Source organism: Helianthus annuus, chromosome 15, assembly GCF_002127325.2.
Source record: "Helianthus annuus cultivar XRQ/B chromosome 15, HanXRQr2.0-SUNRISE, whole genome shotgun sequence".
Taxonomy (NCBI): Eukaryota; Viridiplantae; Streptophyta; class Magnoliopsida; order Asterales; family Asteraceae; genus Helianthus; species Helianthus annuus.
The window spans coordinates 29,447,283-29,470,470 of NC_035447.2; the positions used below are offsets into that span (position 1 = coordinate 29,447,283).

At 35.3% G+C, this 23,188-nt stretch overlaps 2 protein-coding genes across 2 annotated transcripts; one reads left to right on the forward strand and one right to left on the reverse strand.

Annotated features, from left to right (window-relative positions):
* The first annotated feature begins 8,932 nt into the window (after positions 1–8,932).
* On the forward strand, positions 8,933–10,610 carry LOC110911169 (peroxidase 31). Its single transcript, XM_022155764.2, has 2 exons — positions 8,933–9,527; positions 9,918–10,610. The coding sequence occupies exons 1-2, from the start codon at positions 9,083–9,085 to the stop codon at positions 10,454–10,456; spliced, it is 984 nt and encodes a 327-aa protein (XP_022011456.1). The 5' UTR covers positions 8,933–9,082; the 3' UTR covers positions 10,457–10,610.
* A 2,256-nt stretch (positions 10,611–12,866) lies between these two features.
* LOC110911170 (xyloglucan glycosyltransferase 4) lies at positions 12,867–17,774 on the reverse strand. The gene is made up of 4 exons (XM_022155766.2): positions 16,930–17,774; positions 15,777–16,085; positions 14,340–14,744; positions 12,867–13,802 (listed from the first exon to the last, which is right to left on the reverse strand). Exons 1-4 carry the CDS (start codon positions 17,572–17,574, stop codon positions 13,158–13,160), a joined length of 2,004 nt encoding a protein of 667 aa, XP_022011458.1. The 5' UTR covers positions 17,575–17,774; the 3' UTR covers positions 12,867–13,157.
* Between the last annotated feature and the right edge of the window lie 5,414 nt (positions 17,775–23,188).

Here is a 23,188-nt window from a genome sequence, read left to right on the forward strand (position 1 = left end):
CATCGCGCTCGCAAACTCGAATTACGCATTTTGGTGATTATTATACGTGTGTGTGTGCCTTATGTGTTACTTGTGCATGTTTATTTACGTTATGTGATAATCAATCGAATCGCAATCGAACTCATCGCAATCGAATCGCAATCGTAAAACGAATATGAATTAAGGATGATTGTATAATAATTGGTGGAGAAGAGATAGTGCGAGATATTAGTGGTTGGGATTAAAAGTAATTTGAATAGGAAACTCTATCGCATTCGCATCGCTCGCAATCGAAATCGAAATATCAAGAATCGTCGCGCCGCGTACTCGAACCAGATGCCAGCTGGCCGGATCGCCATCTGACCGGGCTGCCATCCGGTCGGTGTGCCATCCGACCGACCTATCATCCGGGTGTGGTGTCATCCGATCGACCCACCCTTTCCTCTTTTGGAATCCTATAAATACCCATGTCACTTTCATACTTTCTACTTTTGGAAATCCTCTGTCCGAGCAGCACGTGTTCATCACCTTTTCTTCGATTTCTCTCAAACCAGGTAAGATCTCGTCCTAAATCTTGTACTTTCTTGATCTACACGCCCTCCTACACCTTTCTATCTTTTAAATCTTCATATTTAACCGTGAAATCACCTAGATTCAAGGGTTCTAGGATGATGTCATCATGTGTTCTTGAAGAACTTCATGTTTTGGCTTCAATCCTTCAAGAACAACTTGAATCTAACTGATTTCCACATAAATAAACAAAGATCTTTCGTAGATCCAAACATATTCACGGTGAAAAGGGATTGAAAGATGGGTTCTAACTTTCTTTCAATTATTTTACACTCAATGCACTCGAAACCGATAGAATCGGATCTAGTTCTAACCCTACTCGTTCTTAGTGATGTGTTGGCTCAAGATCCGGATCCTATCCACGAGGCCACCGACTTCGGGTTAATCAAGAACGACCGACTTGAACCGGTTAACTGATTGAACGTTGGGTGATTCCTGTTCGGTCAGGTTACCAGGTTCGAAACGGGGTTCTGTTGGGTTAAAACGTTGTCAAAGTGTCTCGATAAAACTACAAACAATCAAAACGACCAAGTGAAGGACGAACGGAATGACCAGCACGAAGTGCTATCCGACCGGACTAATGTCCGACCGGACAGTCAGCCGAACGACTGGTCAGCCGAACGGCTATCACATGGGTCCCACACTTAACCAACTTATTTGAAGTTTGAGTATTGAACGAACTGCTATCCGAACGGACTACCATCCGATTGGATTACTCTTCGGATCATGAGATACTTGACTTTAACACTTAATCGATTTTTCAACATGTTCAATGCACTAGTGATGCCACCCGACCAGACTGCTGTCCGATCGAGTGACAACCTGCTGTGAACTTGTTCTCACAGAAATGGCAACCTATCGGAATACCGTCCGATCGGACTACCGTCTGGTCGACCGACCTGAAAGATAGAGATACTTCAATATTTTCAAATGCTACAACAAAAACTTCAAAAGTCAAACCATCATACACAAACACATCCTTCTCATAGGAAGAAACAATCCACTCGAATAGTCATCCGACCGGACTATTATCCGACCGGATAACCATCCAAATGGATTATCATCCGCACGAATTGGCCGTCCGATCGGATTACCATCCGACCGAACTACCATTCGACCCATCAACACTTATCCTCGTTTTACGCGTCACTTATGGCTATTCTATTGAACTATTCAGGCTAATCTTACTCTCAAGCGCTCCCTTCAATCCATCCAACCGCTGTGAGTATACTCGATCCCTTTTTGCTTTATGCACTTTTGGGTGTTACATACGTTACTTATACAAAATCACAATCGAACACACTGCGCAATACTTTTAACGCTAACTGTTACCGCATGTATTATGTGACTTAATGAATGCTTGTTTGTTATGTTTACACATGGAATGCTGTCTACCTGCCTTAACGACGATAGTACTATAGTTTGGACTCAGCACCCGTTTACTCGGGGGTTGTTAAGGACAATTATTTGCATGGATTACAGTGGTGATCATGTATTACGAACTGCCTTGGGCAGTCAACCAGCAGTCATTGGAATCGATAGGTTCATGTCGATAACTAACATGCTTCGTTTTCCTATGTGTACGTACTGGTTATGCGTAAAATATTTCGAACTCTATATGCTATTATCAAACTTGTATACTCGCCTTTACACTATGTGTATTAACTTTTACTTTAACGTATGTGACAGGTAATTAGGACGGTTACCCGCTAGGAAAGCGAGGCCACAATAAGTTTCTAGAGGCCAACAAATAGTTGTCTGTACTAATGTAATCAGGAGTCTCTAGAAGCAGATAAACAATTGGGCTATTTTGAAAATCTGAGTTGTCGGAATAGAACTAATTGCCTAGATTTTGTCTGTAATAATTTGTTTACCTTTTGAGACATGGTATGGGACATGTTATTTTAAATTGATTGGTAATGATAATTGTTATGGAAACTTCTGGACAATCTGTTTCGCTCAGTGCCGCGCCCCGATGATTTCGCCATCGGTTGGGGTGTGACAGGGGGAACTAGAGGGGCCAATGTGGCAATTTGTAGGTAATTATCTTTGAGACTTTATTAAAACATAGATGAAGATTGAGGGACCCTTATGTAAATTGCCTAACACCTTCACCTCAATATACCCTACCTGCAGTTATAACAAAAGGGCCAAACTATCTGCACACCTTGGTTGGCTATCTGCACACTTAGGGTTTACCTACGCTGCGTATAGAGCTATACTCAGCGTATATAAACCATGGATTTCAGAGCCTTATCAGCAATCATTGCACAGAAAACAAGGGTTTATATACGCTGCTTATAGAGCTATATGCAGCGTATATAACCCATCAGATTTTTTTTTGCTATTTTGATGTATTTGTGGTATAAATTCTCACCCGGTTCCAACGTTACGATACGAATAACACAAATATAAATTATAAAAATTAAAAATAATAAAATATTATGTATTATAAAAATTAATAATAATACAAATATTATGAATTACAAGACCTACAGGGAACCTATACGAGACTTATACTATACACAATACGATACGATACCATACGATATAACACCCGTATAGGCCTATAGGTGTGGTTTAGGTCCCGTATTGACCTCGTATAAGCCTATAAGTGTGATATCGTATCGTATAGGTGTGGTATAGGTCTCGTATTGACCTCTTATAAGCCTATAAGTGTAATATTGTATCGTATAGCATAGTATAGGTCCCGTATTGACCTCGTATAAGCCTATAAGTGTGATATCGTATCGTATAAGTGTAGTATAGGTCACGTATAGGCATATAGGTGTGGTTTAGGTCCCGTATAGGCCTATAGGTGTGGTTTAGGTCCTTTATAGGCCTATATGCATATACAAGACCTATAGGAAACCTATACGAGACTTATACTATACACTATATGATACGATACGATACTATACTATACTATACAATAACACTCGTATAGGCCTATAGGTGTGGTTTAGGTCCCGTATAGGCCTATAGGTGTGGTTTAGGTCAAATTGGAGTTGACGAAACCCTGACGAAGGCAATGATGATAGCCTGCGGGCAACAATTGATGTGTTAGGTTCCCAACTTATGTGCTTTTGTGTTTCGCGCTAGTTACATGGTGGGTTAATGATGATTATTTGTGTAGTTGATGAATGATGATAAATGATGCGGGTGACGAATGACGTTCCATTATTTAGTTGTCGAATGATGTTAAATTGGGTAGTTGTCGGACGAGGTTAAGTTACAATTGAGTTTTTTAGGCCATTACTTGCTATGTTCTAGATGCGGGTCAGTATGGTTAATCGGTCTATGAATTAAGATGCTTTGAGGGTCGTCATTTGGTGTTTAAGCAATTTGATCCACGTCAAAAAGGATTACTTGTAGGATGATTGGACCTAGGATATGGGTGGAGTTTTGGATCGTTTTGGGTGACTGTAAAAAGGTGTTAACGTATTTTAATAAACGTTTGTGATTTACAAGTGTTTTGGTTTTCAAATAAAGCGTTTGTGAGGTGTTTTAAATGCTTTAATATAAACTATTAGAACTCACTCAACGTAGCTGACTTTTGCATGTATGTTAGATTATTTTGTAGGTGTCTGACTCGAGTCGATGTTACTCTTGGCTAGCGGATGAAATTCCTCCTCGTATTGTGGAAGGCATTCATGTTATTTGAGACTAATTGACAATTTGAGTTTTTAATTAATCATGTAATGTTTTTAATTGAAACATTTTCGTTGCATATTTTGAGAAAACTTAATTTTAAATAGTTTATTGTGATGTGACTCGATTGCATGGTGCCCGGTTTCGGGGCTTTACAACAGACGTCCAAGGGCGTCACACATCGCTTTCAGAATGTCCTTATTGTCTCTTTTGTGTCAACCTTGATTGAAGAGAATATGAATCCACGACGTCTGATTGGACATATGTCGCTTTCACCTGTACCTCTTGTCTCCTCTATGGTAACCGCTAATGGGAGACCACCTGGTACAATGACCCGCAGGACTGCCATTGGCTACACATCGCTTTCACTTTGTATTGTTTGTCTCCTACGCGCTGGCATATCATCACGTGGCGGGCAGTTCCTACGGATGACTTGTCAAGGCCAGATGGTTACTTGTCGGGGCAGATATGGGTTTTGTTCGGACTCGTGGGGGTGTGGAACCATATCCCTTAATGAAGGTTTGTACATTATGGGAAAAATGAGGGTCTTTTAGAAATATTTGAAAATTTGATGCCACGTTAGTGGTGTTGGGGGGTTGTTGTAGCATAATAGTGAGGTAGAGACTTACGAGTGTTTACGGATGGTTACTGGTGAGTATGGGCCTTTGCCTGATAAGATGAAGTGGAGGTTATTTGCCTTTGCCTGGTGATTATGGTTTCGTTTGTTTTAATAAAAAAATGCTATATGTCATTTCAAAAAAAAAAATAGCAAGATTTTTTAAGATCATTCAACGATAATTACCAAACATGTTATGTGACTTAGGTAAGGTAGCCTTCATATCATGGAATGTAATGTAATAGTATTGGAATTTGAGCAAGAATTGAAATTTGATTTGCAATTTAGGTTTGTGTGTTTCACAAAATGGAAAGAAATCTAGATGGAATTGAAATGTCAATTCACTTTCTTCTGTTGTTGTTTAATTCCTTTTTTTTTTTTTTTTTTTTTGAAAATCATAAAATAAGATTCAAATCAACATTTCATTACATTCCATAAAATGAACTTCAAGAGTTGAAATAGTTTCTGAGAAGACAAAAAATAAAACCAGGTTACAAGAATCACCATCATTGTCATAACTCTTAAAATTATAATTAAGTAACGGTCCATATAACTTTTTCTTAAAAAAATTGAACAAGTTTGCCAGGATTAGGTGTTGATGGTGGGGTCCACTAACATGCTCATTTGGTCCGATTATGAAACATGACATTGAAAATAATGACCCATCCAGAACAAACCTTTCTGGCATACCATGTATATCCATTCACATACTTTTTTACTCTTTTAAATCTTTCCTAATGGTTTATTGGTGACTACACTACTTTTTTACTCTCATATCTTTTGAATGTTGATATTAACTCTCTTTCATGTCAAAGAGGACGTATTACATAGTAAATGATTACGGTCTAGTTTGGTTAATTTTGACGAAAGTATTGTGTTCAACCGCTAACTAAGGTTTTAAAAAATGACAAATCAAGCCAGTCAGGATGGTTTGGTTGGCTGAATTGCCCGGTTTTCATGGCTTGACCCGTCGGTTTTGAAGGTTTAGTTTTTTCTTTTTTCAAAAACATAAGTTTGTAATAATTTTAAAATAATACAAGATGGTTTATGAATATAACACGTATTCCTAAGCTTGAAGTGTATATATATATATATATATATATATATAGGGTAAGGATACTGTAAAAAGGGCCTAAAGTGTGAGAAGTGTAAGAAGTGTATTATAACACTATATATTATACTATATAACACCATATAAACACTATATAACAATATGTAACACCATATAATACCATATAACACTATGTAACACTATATAACGTTATATAACAAATATAACACTATACATCTATCATAGACATGCTATCAGACAACCTATAGTGTTATATTTGTTATATAATGATATATAGTGTTACATAGTGTTATATGGTATTATATGGTGTTACATATTGTTATACGATGTTTATATGGTGTTATATAGTAGTATATATAGTGTTATAATACACTTCTTACACTTCTCACACTTTGAGCACTTTTTACAGGATCCTCTACCTATATATATATTGAAAGTGCAATGTACAATATGTCTTATCGTATGAGTGTACGAGATTTGAAGTTCCCACATTATAAACTTCAGAACTAAAAACTCGCATGTTGTAAAATATAAAAAATCGCATTTTGAAAGATGAAAAAATAGTATGTTGTAAAAATGAGAAAATAACATGTTATAAAAAAATTGCATGGTAAAAATGAAGTTCGCATGTTGTAACTCAATCTCGTACGCTGCGTACGTTAACACAAATTGTATGTTAACCAACCTTTATATATATATAAACATTAAACGGTCAGTTCAGTTTATACGGTCGGTTCCAAGTTTCAAATTGTAAACCATATCTATTTTAAATCAACCATCTTGCTTCAATTGGCGATGATGATTTATAAACCACCCTAGTATTTATATGCATGCTTTAAAGTTTAACTCTTAATAGTTTTTTTCTACGCGTGTACGATTTTGTTTTCTTGGGATGTATTTAATTCTTACTTAGTTATTGCTTTTAAATTTGTTTACAATAATTATAAGCTTTAATTACTATTTAAGGATACTTATTTTTTTATGAAACTATAGAAAAATATACACAATTTCAATGTTATCCCCCAAATTACATATTTCGATTGTGTGAGTTGTGTTAAACATGTCATAACATGACATGTTTAACACTAGTACATAACACGATTCTGGACTTATCACTTTTTTAAACATTAACATTTAAAATTTATATCTAATAGTTTATAAAACTGTGTTGTTCAAATAAACGGGTAACTAAGATGTATGATGACCTAGTAATCTATTTATTTAATACCACAAATTACATGTGTTATACATATCATGAACAAATTAGATTCGTTTAGCATGTCAATCCAATGTTTTAAATACCGGTATGAACCGGCCGGTTATACCGGTTAAACCGGATATCCGACACGAGTCCGATACGATAAAGGCCGGTAAAACCCGAGTACGGTATGTCTTATGTACCGGCGGTAAATCCGGTTCTACCGGTTCAAACCGTTGAACCAGTTTGCATTATCTTAAGATTTGATTTCTTAATTTTAATAAAATACGATATTAAGGTAATATTAATCTTCCATATTTCCGGTAATTAACTTAATGCCTTCTATTCAATTTAAAATTTAAGGCATTAAGTTAATTACCGGAAATATGGAAGATTAATATTACCTTAATATCGTATTTTATTAAAATTAAGAAATCAAATCTTAAGATAATGCAAACTGGTTCAACGGTTTGAACCGGTAGAACCGGATTTACCGCCAGTACATAAGACATACCGTACTCGGGTTTTACCGGCCTTTATCGTACCGGACTCGTGTCCGATATCCGGTTTAACCGGTATAACCGGCCGGTTCATACCGGTATTTAAAACATTGCTTCTATTCCAATATTTCATCGTTGTTGAAATTGTTACTTACTTCATACAATGCAATATTGTTTATAACTAATAAAAATATTCTTAAAATGCTTAATAGTTTACAATAAAAACAGTTGTGTTTAGATAAAACTATGATCAGTTACATAAATCATAGTTGATATTGGATTGTTTTTTGAGATGAATTGATATTTTGTGGAATTTATAGGGTTAACTAGTAAGCGGCTCAACGACCTGATACAACCCGCTTCAACCGGCTGAACCATTTAAAGACCAACCCGATATGACTTAAAAAACGGTTTTTAAAACATTGTGTCAATCAATTCATAACCCGAACAAGTTTATCTCAAACACTAATTTATTTAATCTCTTGTCTAGGCATGTAATATTAAGGTATTTAATCCTAAATTTCAATAGTTTTTTTTTTTTTTTGAACAACTAGGCCAAAACTTAATTGCCATAAATCCCTATAGCTTATAGCCGATTTATATTTATCATTAGGTCATGTGTAGTCGTAAAGCCCTTTGTGGGGCGTTATGCGACAAGTGGCGAAACGGGTAAGAGAGGGGCTTTATATAACTTGAGTGTGTAGTGTGGATATATATGTATGGGGCTTTATATATGTATGTATATATATGTGTGTGTGAGTGGGGAAGGATGAAACATGCCGTTATGCATTTCGCGAGAAGTGGGGAAGGATGAAACATGGCGCCTCACGTAATGGTGTTCAGGAGCGTCATGGGGCGTTATGATGGTGTTTGGCATGATGTAGCGTCCCATTACACAAGGTCTTAGAACGGTGGAGCTCATAAAAGATGATTTTTTATATGGATTAAAAAATTGATCAAAAGATAGCATGGTGCGTTTTTTATATCCGTGATGTGATATTTTAATTAGTTTTGTTTGGGTGTTTTTGCTTCTTGCTAACTCATTTTTATATTTTATATAAATTTCCGTCTATAAAAAAAACTAAATTATTAGTGAAAATGTGAATCAATGGGGTGGTGGTTCATTAGCAAAGGCAAAGTCTTGAAACACCTTAGAAGAGAGAGATGTTGGATTCAAGTCTCACAAACGACAGGAATAAAGGAAATTTACCGTTTAAAAATAATTAGTGAAAATGTGAAATATAAATAGGGTATCGGTGAGTCTAGCATTGATTCAAAAAAAAAAAACGAGTGAATGAGAGAAACAACGCGGGAATAACAACAATAATAATAAAATCAAACCGACAATATTATAAACATTTCCTCCACCATAATTAGCGGCACCCTCTGTAAAAGGAAACTAGCGCGTCTAATCCCACGCGCCCCCACACCTCAAAACCCTCATCTTCTTCATCCACCCCTTTCAGATCTTCAACCTGCTCTGACAACACTCATCAATGGCGGTCAGACTAAACTCACTCCACCTCATCACATACCTCACATTCACATTCCTCATCTCCTCCACACACTCTCAACAACTCTACACAAACTTCTACCAGAAATCATGCCCTAGATTCGACCAGATTATGCAGGAAACCACCACAAACAAACAAATCAACTCTCCGACCACCGCCGCCGCCGCTCTCCGCCTCTTTTTTCATGACTGCCTCGTCGAAGGCTGTGACGGATCTATATTAATCTCCTCCACACACTTCAGCAAAGCTGAACGTGATGCCGATATCAATTTATCCCTTCCTGGCGACGGTTTTGATGTCGTTGTTAGGGCGAAAACCGCTCTCGAACTCGCTTGTCCTGGTGTCGTCTCCTGTTCAGATATCCTCGCTGTTGCTACTCGCAATCTTGTTACCATGATGGGCGGACCCTTCTACACCGTCAAATTAGGTAAGATACTTTCTGTTGCGCCTAAAAAATAACGATTTCATCTAACACCCTGAAAGCATTTGGTACCAGGCACCGGTCGGTATGATACCGGGGACCGAATTATTTTTAGTACCGTATTGGTACCCGCTTTTTGTCGTTTTCGGACTGTACTTTTGGTACATGTACCAGTTCGGTACCAGTATTTTACTGAATTTTTGCCTTCAATTACTGATAGTGTACTGAACATTTTTGGTACCGATACCAGTATTTGAAATGATTAAATCCGTTTTATAAAAAATACAATGTGTAACATACAAATGTGTTAAAAACACAGATATAACTTAGTTACGTTAGTCTGAAAAACACAGATATAACTTAGTTACATTAGTCTGATCTGTTTTTTCAATCCAGGTCGTAGAGACGGATTAGTTTCACGCGCCTCGCGCGTTAATCTACCTAAACCTTCAATGCCGATGAATCAACTGATTGAAATCTTCACATCTAGAGGCTTCACAATCCAGGAAATGGTGGCGTTATCCGGCGCTCACACAATCGGACTATCTCACTGTACGGAAATCAGATCTGATATCTACAACTACAGCCGGACGTCACCGATCGATCCGTCGTTGAACCGGCGGTACGCCGAGGGTTTGCGATCTGCGTGTGCGGATTACCGGAAAAATCCGTCCTTATCGGTGTTTAATGACGTCATGACGCCGAGAAACTTCGATAACGCGTATTTCCAGAACCTTCCGAGAGGTTTAGGAGTGTTGAAATCGGATCGGGCGTTGGTGATGGATCCGAGAACGAGGCCGTTTGTGGAGTTGTATGCGAGAGATCAGAAGGCGTTCTTCGAGGCGTTCGGTCGAGCGATGGAGAAGTTGAGTTTGTATGGTGTGAAGACTGGCCGGAGAGGTGAAATCCGGCGCCGGTGTGATTCGTTTAATTAGGTCAGATTGTTTGTTGAGGAAGATATTTTTCAATGGTTTTTATTGAATATATTATTTATTATTATTCTCTGTTTTAACGGTAAAGGTTATATAATCTGTATACTAAAAAGGTTGTTTTTTGGTGACTAAATAATAATAAAGTTTAAACCTAAAAGATGTGTTTAACGTGTAAGAATATTTGTTTAAATTTATTTTGAATAAATTTTGACCCGTATGAGACCTTCAACAACAATTTTGTATATGTTTTTTATTTTGGTTTTAAAAATGTGTGTATATTTGTTCGTAGACACGCAATATCTATTTTTTCAGAACCGGACTGGATAACAAACCGTCGACTGGTAGGATCATACGGCAAGATGCTTCCATGGTTGATTACGTCAAACTCAGTCATAAAAAAACACAGAGAGAAACTGTGATGGTTCTTTCGGTGCTCCTATAGTTGGTCTCCGGATGCTCTCTCTAGATCCGAAATATCTGGGTATTTTGCAACGCCGATTTCAGTTTGATCTTGTTTAAAACCATCTCATCCAGTCCGGTCATCAAAACATTGACGATATGAACCGAAGGTACATAGATCCAATCTATGCGGATCACTCCATCTTGATCGACAAATGGCATGTTCACGCTCTAGAATAGATCACATAATTGATGAATTCTTCAGATTGATCCGGGTTTTTTGGGATGTTTGAAAATGTTCAGAATACGTCGTAATCATGAGTTCTCCAGGTTCATAGTAGCCGCTAAGGTAGTGTCACAATAGTCGTTATTTTGATTTTACATTTTTACCTTTATAAACCCCCAAAACAACATACCCTAAGGGTGCTCTACCAAGTCATCTCCAATGGTACTGCAAATCATGTATATTCAAATTTTAAGAAGTTGTTACATATATGATCTAACCAATAAAAGCATGTTGAAAAAAGAACCCAAAATCTTCATATATGATGAGGGTTGTTGACAACTTGACACGCCAAGCTTAGGTCAGCTAGAGCGAGCTTTTCTTGAGCATTTTTTGACCGAGTTTCAACCCATGGTCTAATTTCACAACACAATAAAAGATGATTACAGGTGCCATTCTTGTACAATCGCCCAAATCACAGTTTAAGATGCATAACCTGCAAAATCCAAAACATCATATAAAAAACACTAAACGCAATCACAATCACAGTTTCATCTTTGTAATCTGCCAAATCCTAAACGTCAAGTTAACCTAAAAGCCGAAACTCTCAAATACCTTATTACCAATTACCTAGCAGACAACACAATAATATACATGCAAACTCTGAACTAAAAGAATGAGTAGAAATTTACCTCAAAACCCCCGACGAACTCTCGGAAACCAACCATCGAGCAAAGGGTGCGGCATCATTAGGCTTCCGTCTAGCCTGAGACAGCAGTCAACAGCCATGCACAGACGATGATCGGTGTAGCAGACTACTGTGCCACAGCATGGGCCATGTATTAAGCATTATCGGGGTCTATTGTCTTATTTGCAAGCCTACTATTGTAAAATATATATATAAATACTATATAAACTGTTTGCTTAAAAACTGTTAACCAACTTCTAACTAATTATAAAAATTGTTACCAATGCCTCTTAAGTTGGTGTTGATGTGGAGATCTAGGTCCAGATTGATGTTTCCAAATACATTTACCATGACCTGGGTTTTAATTAATCTTGTTCCTTTATATTACAGTGGCGTTTACAACGTTACAAAAGGTTTGACACGATTCAGTTATAACCATTAACCAAGACTAGATGCCAAACAACTTAATTCAAAGTCAATACATTCCTATTTCCAAACCCACGTACTATACAGGAAACACGACGCCCATATCATGAAGAACTGTAAAGATCCTACAGCAAGGATGAAAACAAAACACTAGGAAAGAGAATATGTGCGGTAAGTTTACAAGCTTACCGGTAATAATGTTAAGACACCACCAAGCAAAACATTGAAAATGCAGAATCTAGGGCCGAGTTTTATAAAACCAGCGACGGTCATTATGCAACTATTGTCTTAACAACCATCTCTGCATTAAGCTTACCGAACCTTAGAAGGTAAAGGTAAGAAGACAAGGGCTTCTTGTCTAGAAAGAAAGAAAGAAAGAAAGAAAGAAAGAAAGAAAGAAAGAAAGAAAGAAAGAAAGAAAGAAAGAAAGAAAGAAAGGGGGTCGGACTTTATTATTACTTTTCTATAATAAGGATATACAATTCATTCCATATGGATTTAACAATTTTTGTTACGCTGATTACTGAAAAGAAGCTAAGGTGTCACTGGTTGATAAACACTGAAGGATTTTTTTTTTTTTTTTTTTCTAAACGTAACTAAACCTACAATATAAACAAACCACAATAGTCATTCAAGTAAACAATTCAGATTAAAATAAAAATTCGTACACTAAAAAATAACCATAACAAAAAAATGTGTCAATTATCCATTAGGACCATTACTAAACGAGTTCAATATAATATAAAAATATGTATATAAATTACACGTGAAATGTATACAACTCCCTCCTATTATCATCCAATTCGGATTATTTTATAAAAGAACAAAAAAAATTTCAACTCTACTCAAGTATCATGCTATATTCACTAGCACAGTCCTGTTAAACCAAACCGTGCCCAATCCGAACCCGAAACTGAACCCGAACATGACGGGTACCTCGTCTCCCGCAAGATTTCGAGCAAAACTACTTACGCCACTTGCTCGCCGATCAAATCTAAACCGACAACGAGAAACGAAAGCCCTTGAAACAACAAGAAGTAGAAATGTACCCCGTGGGCCGATAAAAGACTTCTTGTAGCCGCGGTCAACAGCAAAAACGCCAATGCGAGTTCTTTTCGATATATCTGGTTCTTCTTCTTCTTTTTGGGGCCCGCGGGAGCCTCTTGTTCTTTTAACTTCCCGAGCATTTCGAGCCCGGATTCGGACAACCTTCTTTGGATTTTTTCCTCATTTAAACTCTTTGACTCTCGCTCGGCGAAGGCTAACAAGTCGGACTCGGATGACCGGCCTGTTTTTTTTGTGACCACCCATTCATATGCGCTTCCGAGCTGGAACAGGCCCGAAACCATGGCGTTGAACTTGGTGACCGACATTGTGTTTTCGAATAGTAAGTATGGCATTAGGAAAGGGAATGCTTTTGGTGCAGGGAGGATGTTTAAAATGGACATGGTTACGGGTACGTAGCATATGACCCATATTGGTAATTCGGCTTCGGGTATGAACATTGTTAATGGTAGGATCACGCAGAAGAGTGTGAACGAGTAAAATGGTAGAATTAGCTTCCTTAATAGGAAGAACAAGAAGATCAAATTCGCCTTTTTCCATTTCGATATCTGCAATGTTAATTCAATGGTTAGTGATGGATAACAGATTTTACGGTTCATCAAAGTGGGCGGGTTACACGGGTTTTGTAACGGGTCAACATGGTGCCTTCTAAATTTTAAGTATGAGTTGAAACGCGTCGGGTCAGATTGACATGAAACACTCTATTGTCTTAATGGGTTATTTAAGATACAAAAACTACAGTTGTATTTTTTTTTTTTTTTTTTTGTAATTTTTATGAACTAATACGCAAAAAAAATGATAAAATTCGACCTAAACAGGTCGTATTTTTATCAGCCCACAAATATTTTTGTTTTGTGTTCGGGTTCGCGTGTCTGACATGATTTTCAAATTCTTGTCATGTTCAGGTTTGACCTGCCAACCCAGGAACATGACCTGCCAACCCAGGAACATGACCCATTTAGCGCCCCTTATTTTAGCTTTAGTGCTTTATTTGACTCATTTGTGATAAATTATAACCCGAAATGACCCATGGATAAGAAACGGGTCGAGAGATGAATCAAACAAAACATCAAATAGAAACAAACCTTAGATTTAAGGATAGCCGGAAGACAAAGTCTAAAGAGCTGCATAGGACCCGAATGCCATCGATGTTGTTGTTTTTTGTATGCTTCATACGACTCGGGCAACTCACAAAGGACTTTAACATCATTTAAATAAACAAACTTCCATCCATTCAAATGGGCCCGAACCGCAATGTCCATATCTTCAACTGTGGTTCTTTCGAGCCAGCCACCGGATTCTTCCAACGCCTTAATCCTCCAAACACCAGCAGTCCCATTGAACCCAAAGAAACTGAGAAAATGGCTGTTGACTTGCTGTTCAACCTCAAAATGGAAGCACAAGTTGATGTTTTGTAGCCTTGTGAGTAAATTCTCATCTTTGTTTACAAAGGCCCATCTGGCTTGAACCAAACCCACATCTGGTTTTCCCTGAAATTAGAAATCCTCCATAAGTTACCAAAATTGAACAATATCTATTATTTTTGATATGGGCTTAAACGGGCCGAGTTGGGTTGACCCGTAAACAATATTTTGTTAGTTTTTTTTTTTTATAATTAATGCTTAAATCCAATAAGATAGTATAAACTTCTTTTAGCAAAAAAGTTGAATGAACGAATATTACTTTATAAAAGTTAGACCAATTATAGAGTTAACAAGTCATTATTTTATACAAAATTCACAAGTGAGAGAATTCTAGACAAGTTTAGGGACTTTAATTTATAAAAAATAGTTTAGTGTCTTTTTTCGTGTAACTTTTACAAGTGGTGGGATGTTAGTATACCATAACTAGTTTAAGATTTTTTTAATAAAAAATAAGAAAAAAATATGTTACCCTAAAGTTAGCTGAGGTTGTATGTATTCAAATTTCAAATCCATTTGGGACGGCTTCCAACCCGTTCAACCCATTCTTTTTCTTTCTAATAATATTTTAGAGTAAAAATGCACGGATAGTCCCTGTGGTTTGGTGAAATTTCACCTTTAGTCCCTAACTTTTCAGAATTACACTCTTAGTCCCTGTGGTTTGACAAGTTGTTATTCGGATAGTCCCTAAAGCGGATGAATGTTACTCGGATAGTCCCTGTGGTTTGACAAGTTGTTACTCGGATAGTCCCTGTGGTTTGACAAGTTGTTACTTGGATAGTCCTTGTCATTTCACACCCACTTAAGCAGAAAAACTAACCTCCATCCGCTTTGGGGACTATCCGAGTAACAATTTGTCAAACCACAGGGAGTAAGAGTGTAATTTTGAAACGTTGAGGACTAAAGGTGAAATTTCACCGAACCACGGGGACTATCCGTGTATTTTACTCTAATATTTTATCTAAACCGTCTGAGATGACATATAACTCGAGTCGACCCATTTAGTAAACGGGCCAAAAATGGACATTTTAACATTCATTACCCGAAAAAAGGGGCAGTAGATGCTATAATTAGTACGAATGACAACGAGGTTGTTGTTACCTTAAAGTGAGGGACTGTGAGTTTCAGGAAATCCGGGTTGGGCTGGAAATCTGCATCCAAAATCGCGACAAACTCATAATCTTTTACGTAATCACATTGCATAGCTGAGTGAAGATTTCCAGCTTTGTAGCCTGTTCTTATGAATCTGTGTCTGTATATAATATTAATTCCCTTTTCTCTCCATGAATTAACTTCATTTCTGATCAAAACTTGTAATATTTCATCACTTGAATCATCCAAAACCTGAATCAAGATCCTGTCTTTGGGCCAATCCAGTTGACAAGCAGAGGCAATTGATTGTTCATACACCTTCAGTACACAAAACCCACAAAATTTTTAGCATAAAAATTGACTTTGACTTTGTAAACAAGATTTTTCAAACTCGGATTTGGGTTTAGAGCTCTATTTCTAAAGCTCGAGAACCGAGATTGGATCATTTTTTTATTAATTAATTTATATAAAGTTATAATTACTTTTATACATAATTATAATTAGAGGAAGGTTCAAATGAAAACCACTAGTTAACGCGAAAACTAACTAAAAAAGCCTAAAAAACATACCAAAAAAAAATTTTTTTGCATACAAATTTTCGCTATTTAAATTCTGTAGAAAAAACTTTTTTTCAAAAAAAATAAAAATAAAAATAAATTTTTGTAGTGCACATGTGTAATACTACACATGTGAATTATTATACATGTGCACTACCATTTTTTTTTTAAAAAAAAAGCTTTTTTTATTTATAAAAACTAGCGACTTTTAATAAAAAAAATTGAAAAAAAAATTGTGTGTGTTTTTAGGATTTTTTAGTTAGTTTTCGAGTTTTCGCGTTAAAAGTGGTTTTTATTTGAACCATCCCCATTATAAATATAGATTTTATACATAACACAATATAAATTATTTGGTTATTTCCATCAAAATTTTATATAGAATAACAAATATTTAATATATTAAATAAAAATTATATAAATAATATACTCATTTAGCCTTGCGAGCTTGGTCGAGCTCAGGCTCAGACTCATTTATTAAACAAGGTTATATTTAAGCTCAAACCCATTTAACCTCAGCTAAAGCCGAGCTTTTAATGAACTAGACTCTAGAAACTAAGAGCCGTTCAGCTGGTTCGCACCCCTAACATTTGGTATTAAGTTCTTACCTCTCTTTCATTGCACATGGGGATCTGAACAAGAACCATGGGGAAAGAGTCAGCATCTTCAACATCATAACTTTCATCAATCTTCGGTTTAATCTTCTTAATCTTGATCCAAAAACACCCAATTCCGAGTATAAACCGATCAAGCGATTGGATCATAAACAACACAACACAGAACTGAGACAACATCATGATAAATGGAGCAACATATTCCCCTCTTAATGATACCCAACACATGTAACCCCAATGCAACAATCCCATAACATTTGTAGGATTAAACTCATGAATAAAATTCAAATCCCATTGCTGAAAATAAGCAACAAATTCCACAACCAACCCAATAACCGAAATCGCAAGAAACACCTTGATGAACTTGTACATCAACCGTTCTTTGTACACAACTTCATCTGTGGTTCCTGAATTCGCAACCGCAATCCTTTTCTTAACAGTAACCAAAGTTTTTGAAAGTAACATTGCGAGGTACGGAAACAAGCACACGATTCTGTGAGCTTTTAACAACAAAGTCCACGAAAACTGCTTCGTGGACGTGGGTTTCTGTTTTTCGAACAACATGTCGGATTCGGTTAGTTCTACTAATGAGATGTTGGTTGGTTTGTCAATTGTGACCACTACAGAGCTTGGTGCCATGTTGTTGTTGATAATAATATTGCAAAACCCAGATTTTTTTTTCAGAACGGCAGAACTTCTATATAAAAATACAGAAACACGGACTAGCGAGAAACTGAAAACCCAAGATGGATTTTGTGCAAAAAGATGAGGATTTGGATTGTGGGTTGTTTAAGGGTGTTGAAATTGAGGAGTCATGATTGGAGAATTTGGATCTTGAAATAGTGAGAGTTTAAGGTGAAAGAGTGTGTATAAATAATGATGTTGTGACAGAAGAAGATGGCATCAAAGTAAGGTCAACTCAAGTTGGGTTTTCACAATCAGATGTGCTGTAAGTGTATAACATAAGATGTAAGTTTTCGAATATTATTATTCTGTTTCTAATTTCTATATGATTCCATTCCATTTTATTTTTAATTGTATTTCAATTTATTGGTGTTTTGGAAATCCGGGTTATAATAAATTGAGTGAGTATAAGCCGGCTTCTCATTTTAATATTGAAAAGGTATATTAACAAATTAGTTTAATACTTTTTCATATAAACATTATAAACATAATGTTCTGTTAAATGATTTAGGGGCTGTTTGGCAACATCTAAATAGTTAATTGATGAACCAATAAGAGATTTGAGTAAATCATTAAGAGCTGAACCAACAAGATTCTAGATTCTGAACCACTGAGAGCCAGTATAATGCCCAACCGTTCAGAGGTATCCTATTAAGAGCTAAACAAACAACCTCTTAGACTTGTTTATATTGTTGTCACAACAACTTAATGTTCTATAATGATTATCACCCAATATGGTATGGTCTTCAGAAAATACGTATAACCTGAACCACCACTAGAATCGGTTATTAATATAGCATAACTAAACCATCGGTTTCTACCAGGTTCGGTTAAATCAGTAATTTGTTTTTTCTTTCTCACCCCTATTAGTAATAAGTTTTAACATTTTAAAATAATTGGAATTTATTATAGACGCAAGTCCTATTTATCTGCTTATCAAAACCTTAAACGATCAAATCATATACAAACGCTATACTATGCAACTCGAATGGTAACACTTTTGTTACAATGATTAAATGATTCTGATTACTTAGAATTGAATAATTGATTTCGAAACATATTATTAAACAACTACAGATTTATATATTTTACTCTTTTTAATGTAACATTTTTAATGATAATTAACAATACTTAAATGAATGTATGAACACTTTTTGGTTGTTTAGATACAAAAGACGAAAATGACCTCAAGACAAGGGGACATGGGACAATAAACAAACCAACAAGGCCACCGCAAAATAGATTTATAAAATAATATTATTTGGATGTCTTTTTCAAGATATTACGTATAAGTTATATATGTATTAGCTGGATTATTTGTGTTCCAAATTTATACTAGCTGGAATATTACAAAAATACTACAATGTTCATGACTATACCATTTAAAATTATTTTATATCACACGGTGTGGGCGTTGATCAGTGGCGTTTATGTCTTTTCACGTCGCACACACCATACCGCACCCTGTGTTGTACATGATGTTGAGAGAAGGGCTTGGAGAATTCCATCGGAGTTGAGTTAATATGTGAGCATATGTGTCATGTTGTCATTGGGTCATTGGAATTAGCCGTTTACCTCAACAGCTAGTAAAAAAATATTCAAAATTTTTCATACAATTTACTCTATATAAACACACAATTTTTACACCATTTCCCCATTCAATCTAAAACTTTCATCTAACATGCCACAACACTCTCGCACACAACGTTGCACAATGCCGGCTATTCCATGGATCTTAGAAGAGGACATCACGTTATGAGAATCGTGGGTCGCAGTCCGTGAGAACCAAGGGCCTCCGTTAAACAGGTCTTCGTTTTAGGAACGAGTTCATCAAGAATTTTGTACTCGTAGGGGTGATACCATCCGACCCAAACATGCACTTCATTCACGTTTTTCGGATGATTCATGTTGAATGTATGGGATTTGAAGTGGTTCTCAACAACGTGGACATTGACGATGGTGAGCTAAACGAAGGCGACATCATCCAAATAGCTTGCGTCGAGTACCATAACATGTACGGTCGTGACTTCAGACACTACGCGGCGTGGAAATAATGTGTTTTTCGGTTAACGTTTTAGTCTAAGCTATGTAATGTTTTTAATTTTTTATGTTATGTAATGTTTTAAATATTTAAGTTATGTAATCTTTAAATTTTAAATTATGCAATCTTCTAATTAGTATTAATTGGGTTTTATTTATATTTAATAGAGTTTATATAATTTATAAATATAAATAATATTAAAAAATATGTGTCACGTGTCGGATAACCCCCTCTTCCACGCCCCTTCCCACCCCTCGGTTTTTTCAACTACGCCAATTTTCTGATGCGCGCCGACGTGACGTCCACATGTCAAATAACACTCATTTTTCATGCCCTTCCACACCGTGTGGCCTTAGTGCACACAAATTGTAAATAACTTCCTAAGAAATCGTACTAAAATAATTTAGTTTTTATGATCATGTTTATTACAAAAAAAAATAGTTATATTTTTTATATAATTCAAACCTTATTTTATACAATATAGTTACTTTATTATAAAGAAATGTTCAATACATACGCATTTTGATATATAAAACTATGAGGATCGTAAAGATAATTGTAATTTCATACATTTTTTTAGTTGATCCTCTAGATTTTTGGACAGCGGCCCTGAGATTTTTTTATCGGAACATCTTAATCTATACATATTGCATTTGAGAAACAACGTAAAAAGCTAGAAAACCAATATCAAATTTGATTAAGTACTTTAGTCACTTTTTTTTCTAATTGGTTATTGAATGATGCATTACCTTTTCATTGTGATGCTTAGTCAAAAACCTCATTGTGGCTATTAGTTTTAACGGTTGTAACGATAAGTTATCATTACTTATGTGACTTGGCCCGGCATGAACTGTAAAATCGAACATTATGTTAAAGCACATCTGAGCACCAAAAACCGAGCCCATAGGAAAAAAAATGGATCCACCACTAGTTATATATAAGACGTTTTAAATGTGTCTTTTTTTTTTCTTACTATGTGGCTATTTTTCATGCATTTAACTATATATGATTCTCGCATTCTCTACTTTTTTTTAGGAAGGCCAAAGTGAGTTCGACATCATCCCATCGGCATGAATGAAAAGCAGCGACATCATCGACACCAACACATGCAGAATGGTGTTTTCCATCGGCGCCGATTGGAATCGGCATGTATGTGTGATTTGCTTTGTCGTTTGTGGCATGGGCTGTAAAATCTTAAACCCTCTTGCCGATGGGGTGTGATTTCCTCATCTACTCATGGGGTGTGACATCGGCGTCGATGACCACTTCCAGCAAGCACTTCGTCCGGACTTAAGACCAGATTTTTAAATCTTAATAATATAACTATACACTTATAAGTATTTTAAGTAAAACATTTTTTTTGAGAAAAAACACTATATTGCTAGAGTATTAGATCATGAATTCATGTTTCAGTTTTATATAAACTAATTATTTTGGTTTGTTGATTATATATAGTTTGTATTGTGATGGAGTGTCGGTAAGAACAGAAATAAGATGTATTGAGCCGCCGAAATGAGTGGCGGACAGGATGCCGAGATTGGTTCTTGATTTGGACAGCTCGATCATTATTAACGGGTCGTTATCATGCCCACGCGCCAGCCAACACACCAAACGCGCAATCACAACTAACCTCCTTTTTGTATCTCATTCTTAACAAAAAAAGTTTAACTAAATTCCCATGATGTTTCATCGTTCTTTTGCGTGTATATACACACAATATATGTTTACGGTGAGGCATACCAACATAATAAAAGAAATTTTGAACTTGTAACAAAAGAATATTCAACAATTATTAAAAAAATAAAGAATTTAGCTAATTTAATTTAATAGATTAGAGTTTGGTTCATGTATATGAACTTGGATTATTTATAGGTTATGTCTCTTTATGTTAAATAAATACATATATGCCAATGAGGTGGTCATCAATTGCAAAGACAAATCTTTTAAACACCTAATTTAATAGATAGATGTCTTAGGTTCGAAGTCTCATATGTCATTCATTGAAGCTATCTATTTTTTGTAGATAATTAATATAAATTAAAAGATAATTATAAAATTAAATTTAATATAATTTTAAACAATTCGTATAGGAGATAATCTAATATTTTAAAATATTTATCAGATTTCAAAATTATTTATAATGTAAATGATTTTTTATTTTATTTTAGAGTTAATTACATAGTTAGTCCCTGTGGTTTGCACAAAATAACATACTCAGGTACTAATAGTTTAAAATCACCTTCTAGGGTATTAACTTTTCATTTTGTAACGTTTGGAGGTATTAACTTCTAGGGTATTAACATAGTTAGTCCCTGTGGTTTGCACAAAATAACATACTTAAGTACTAATAGTTAACAAACAATTAACGTTAATACCTCCAAACGTTACAAAATGAGAAGTTAATACCCTAGAAGGGACTAACTATGTAATTAACTCTTTATTTTATTAAACTAAAGTAGTTAAGGGTAGAATCTATTTCAAAAATGTTTATAAGGGTAAACAAAATTATTAATCAATGTTTATCGGTTCTAAACTTTTTTTCATGTTCAACTCTCAACTCAAATACGGTAATCACTATGTTTACGTTTACGTGACATTTATAAGAACCATCACCGCAATCACCCAATCCATCGTATATCAAGTATATCCGTTAGTTTTTTTAAAGATATAAATTTTTATTAGATTCATTCAACCCGTGTGATAAACAAGATTTTTTAAAGATATAACATTTTTATTTTCTACTATACAAAATTACATTTATGCAACTCATGTAATACATGGGGTTTTTAAAAATATAACTTTTTTTAATATGTAGTATATAAATTTAGATTTATTCAATCCATATAATACATAGGGTTTATACAGATATAACTTTTTATTGTTTGGTATATAAAATTACATGTGCTCAACCCGTATAACACAAGAGGTTCTTAAAAATGTAACTTTTTTCATTATTTAATATATAAAATTAATTACTCAACCCCTACAATACACAGGGTTTTTAAAAATACAATATTTTTTTTATTGATTAATATATAAAATTACATTTATTTAACCCTTGTAATAAACGAGATTTTTCAATATATATTGTTTTATTATTTGGGGTCAAGATCATTTCAGAACTATTTTTATTTTCAGAACTTGCAGAACTCATCTAGACCATTGAATGATTTAATCAATGGCTTATAAATATAATGTTAATTTGGTAATTAAATCTAAAAGTAGGGAGATTAAATAAAGAATTTAAGGGTATTATAGGGACTTTAACTTAAATTTTTAATTAACATCTCCTATAATTACTCATCCTCCCTTAAATCACGTTATATTGGTATTACTCTAGCCCTATTTCCATCCTATCTTCAATATTCTTTCTTTCAATCTTTAGTTTGTTCCAAATCAATTTAAAAAACCACTGAACGTAAATTATTTGTGAAAGAGATGTCTATAGAATCGCCGTCAAATGAAGAAGCAGATATGATATGTAGGGTAAAGTTCTTGTACAAATAATTTTAACATACTAAACATACA

What these genes read in the sequence shown, in the direction of transcription:
- LOC110911169 (XM_022155764.2), top strand. Translation starts at nt 9,083, where the DNA reads ATGGCGGTCAGACTAAACTCACTCCACCTCATCACATACCTCACATTC. An exon ending in CTTCTACACCGTCAAATTAG is followed by an intron (nt 9,528 to 9,917) that starts GTAAGATACTTT and finishes TTTTCAATCCAG; the next exon opens with GTCGTAGAGACGGATTAGTT.
- LOC110911170 (XM_022155766.2), bottom strand. Translation starts at nt 17,574, where the DNA reads ATGGCACCAAGCTCTGTAGTGGTCACAATTGACAAACCAACCAACATC. An exon ending in CCATGTGCAATGAAAGAGAG is followed by an intron (nt 16,086 to 16,929) that starts GTAAGAACTTAA and finishes TGTGTACTGAAG; the next exon opens with GTGTATGAACAATCAATTGC. An exon ending in TCACAGTCCCTCACTTTAAG is followed by an intron (nt 14,745 to 15,776) that starts GTAACAACAACC and finishes TTCTAATTTCAG; the next exon opens with GGAAAACCAGATGTGGGTTT.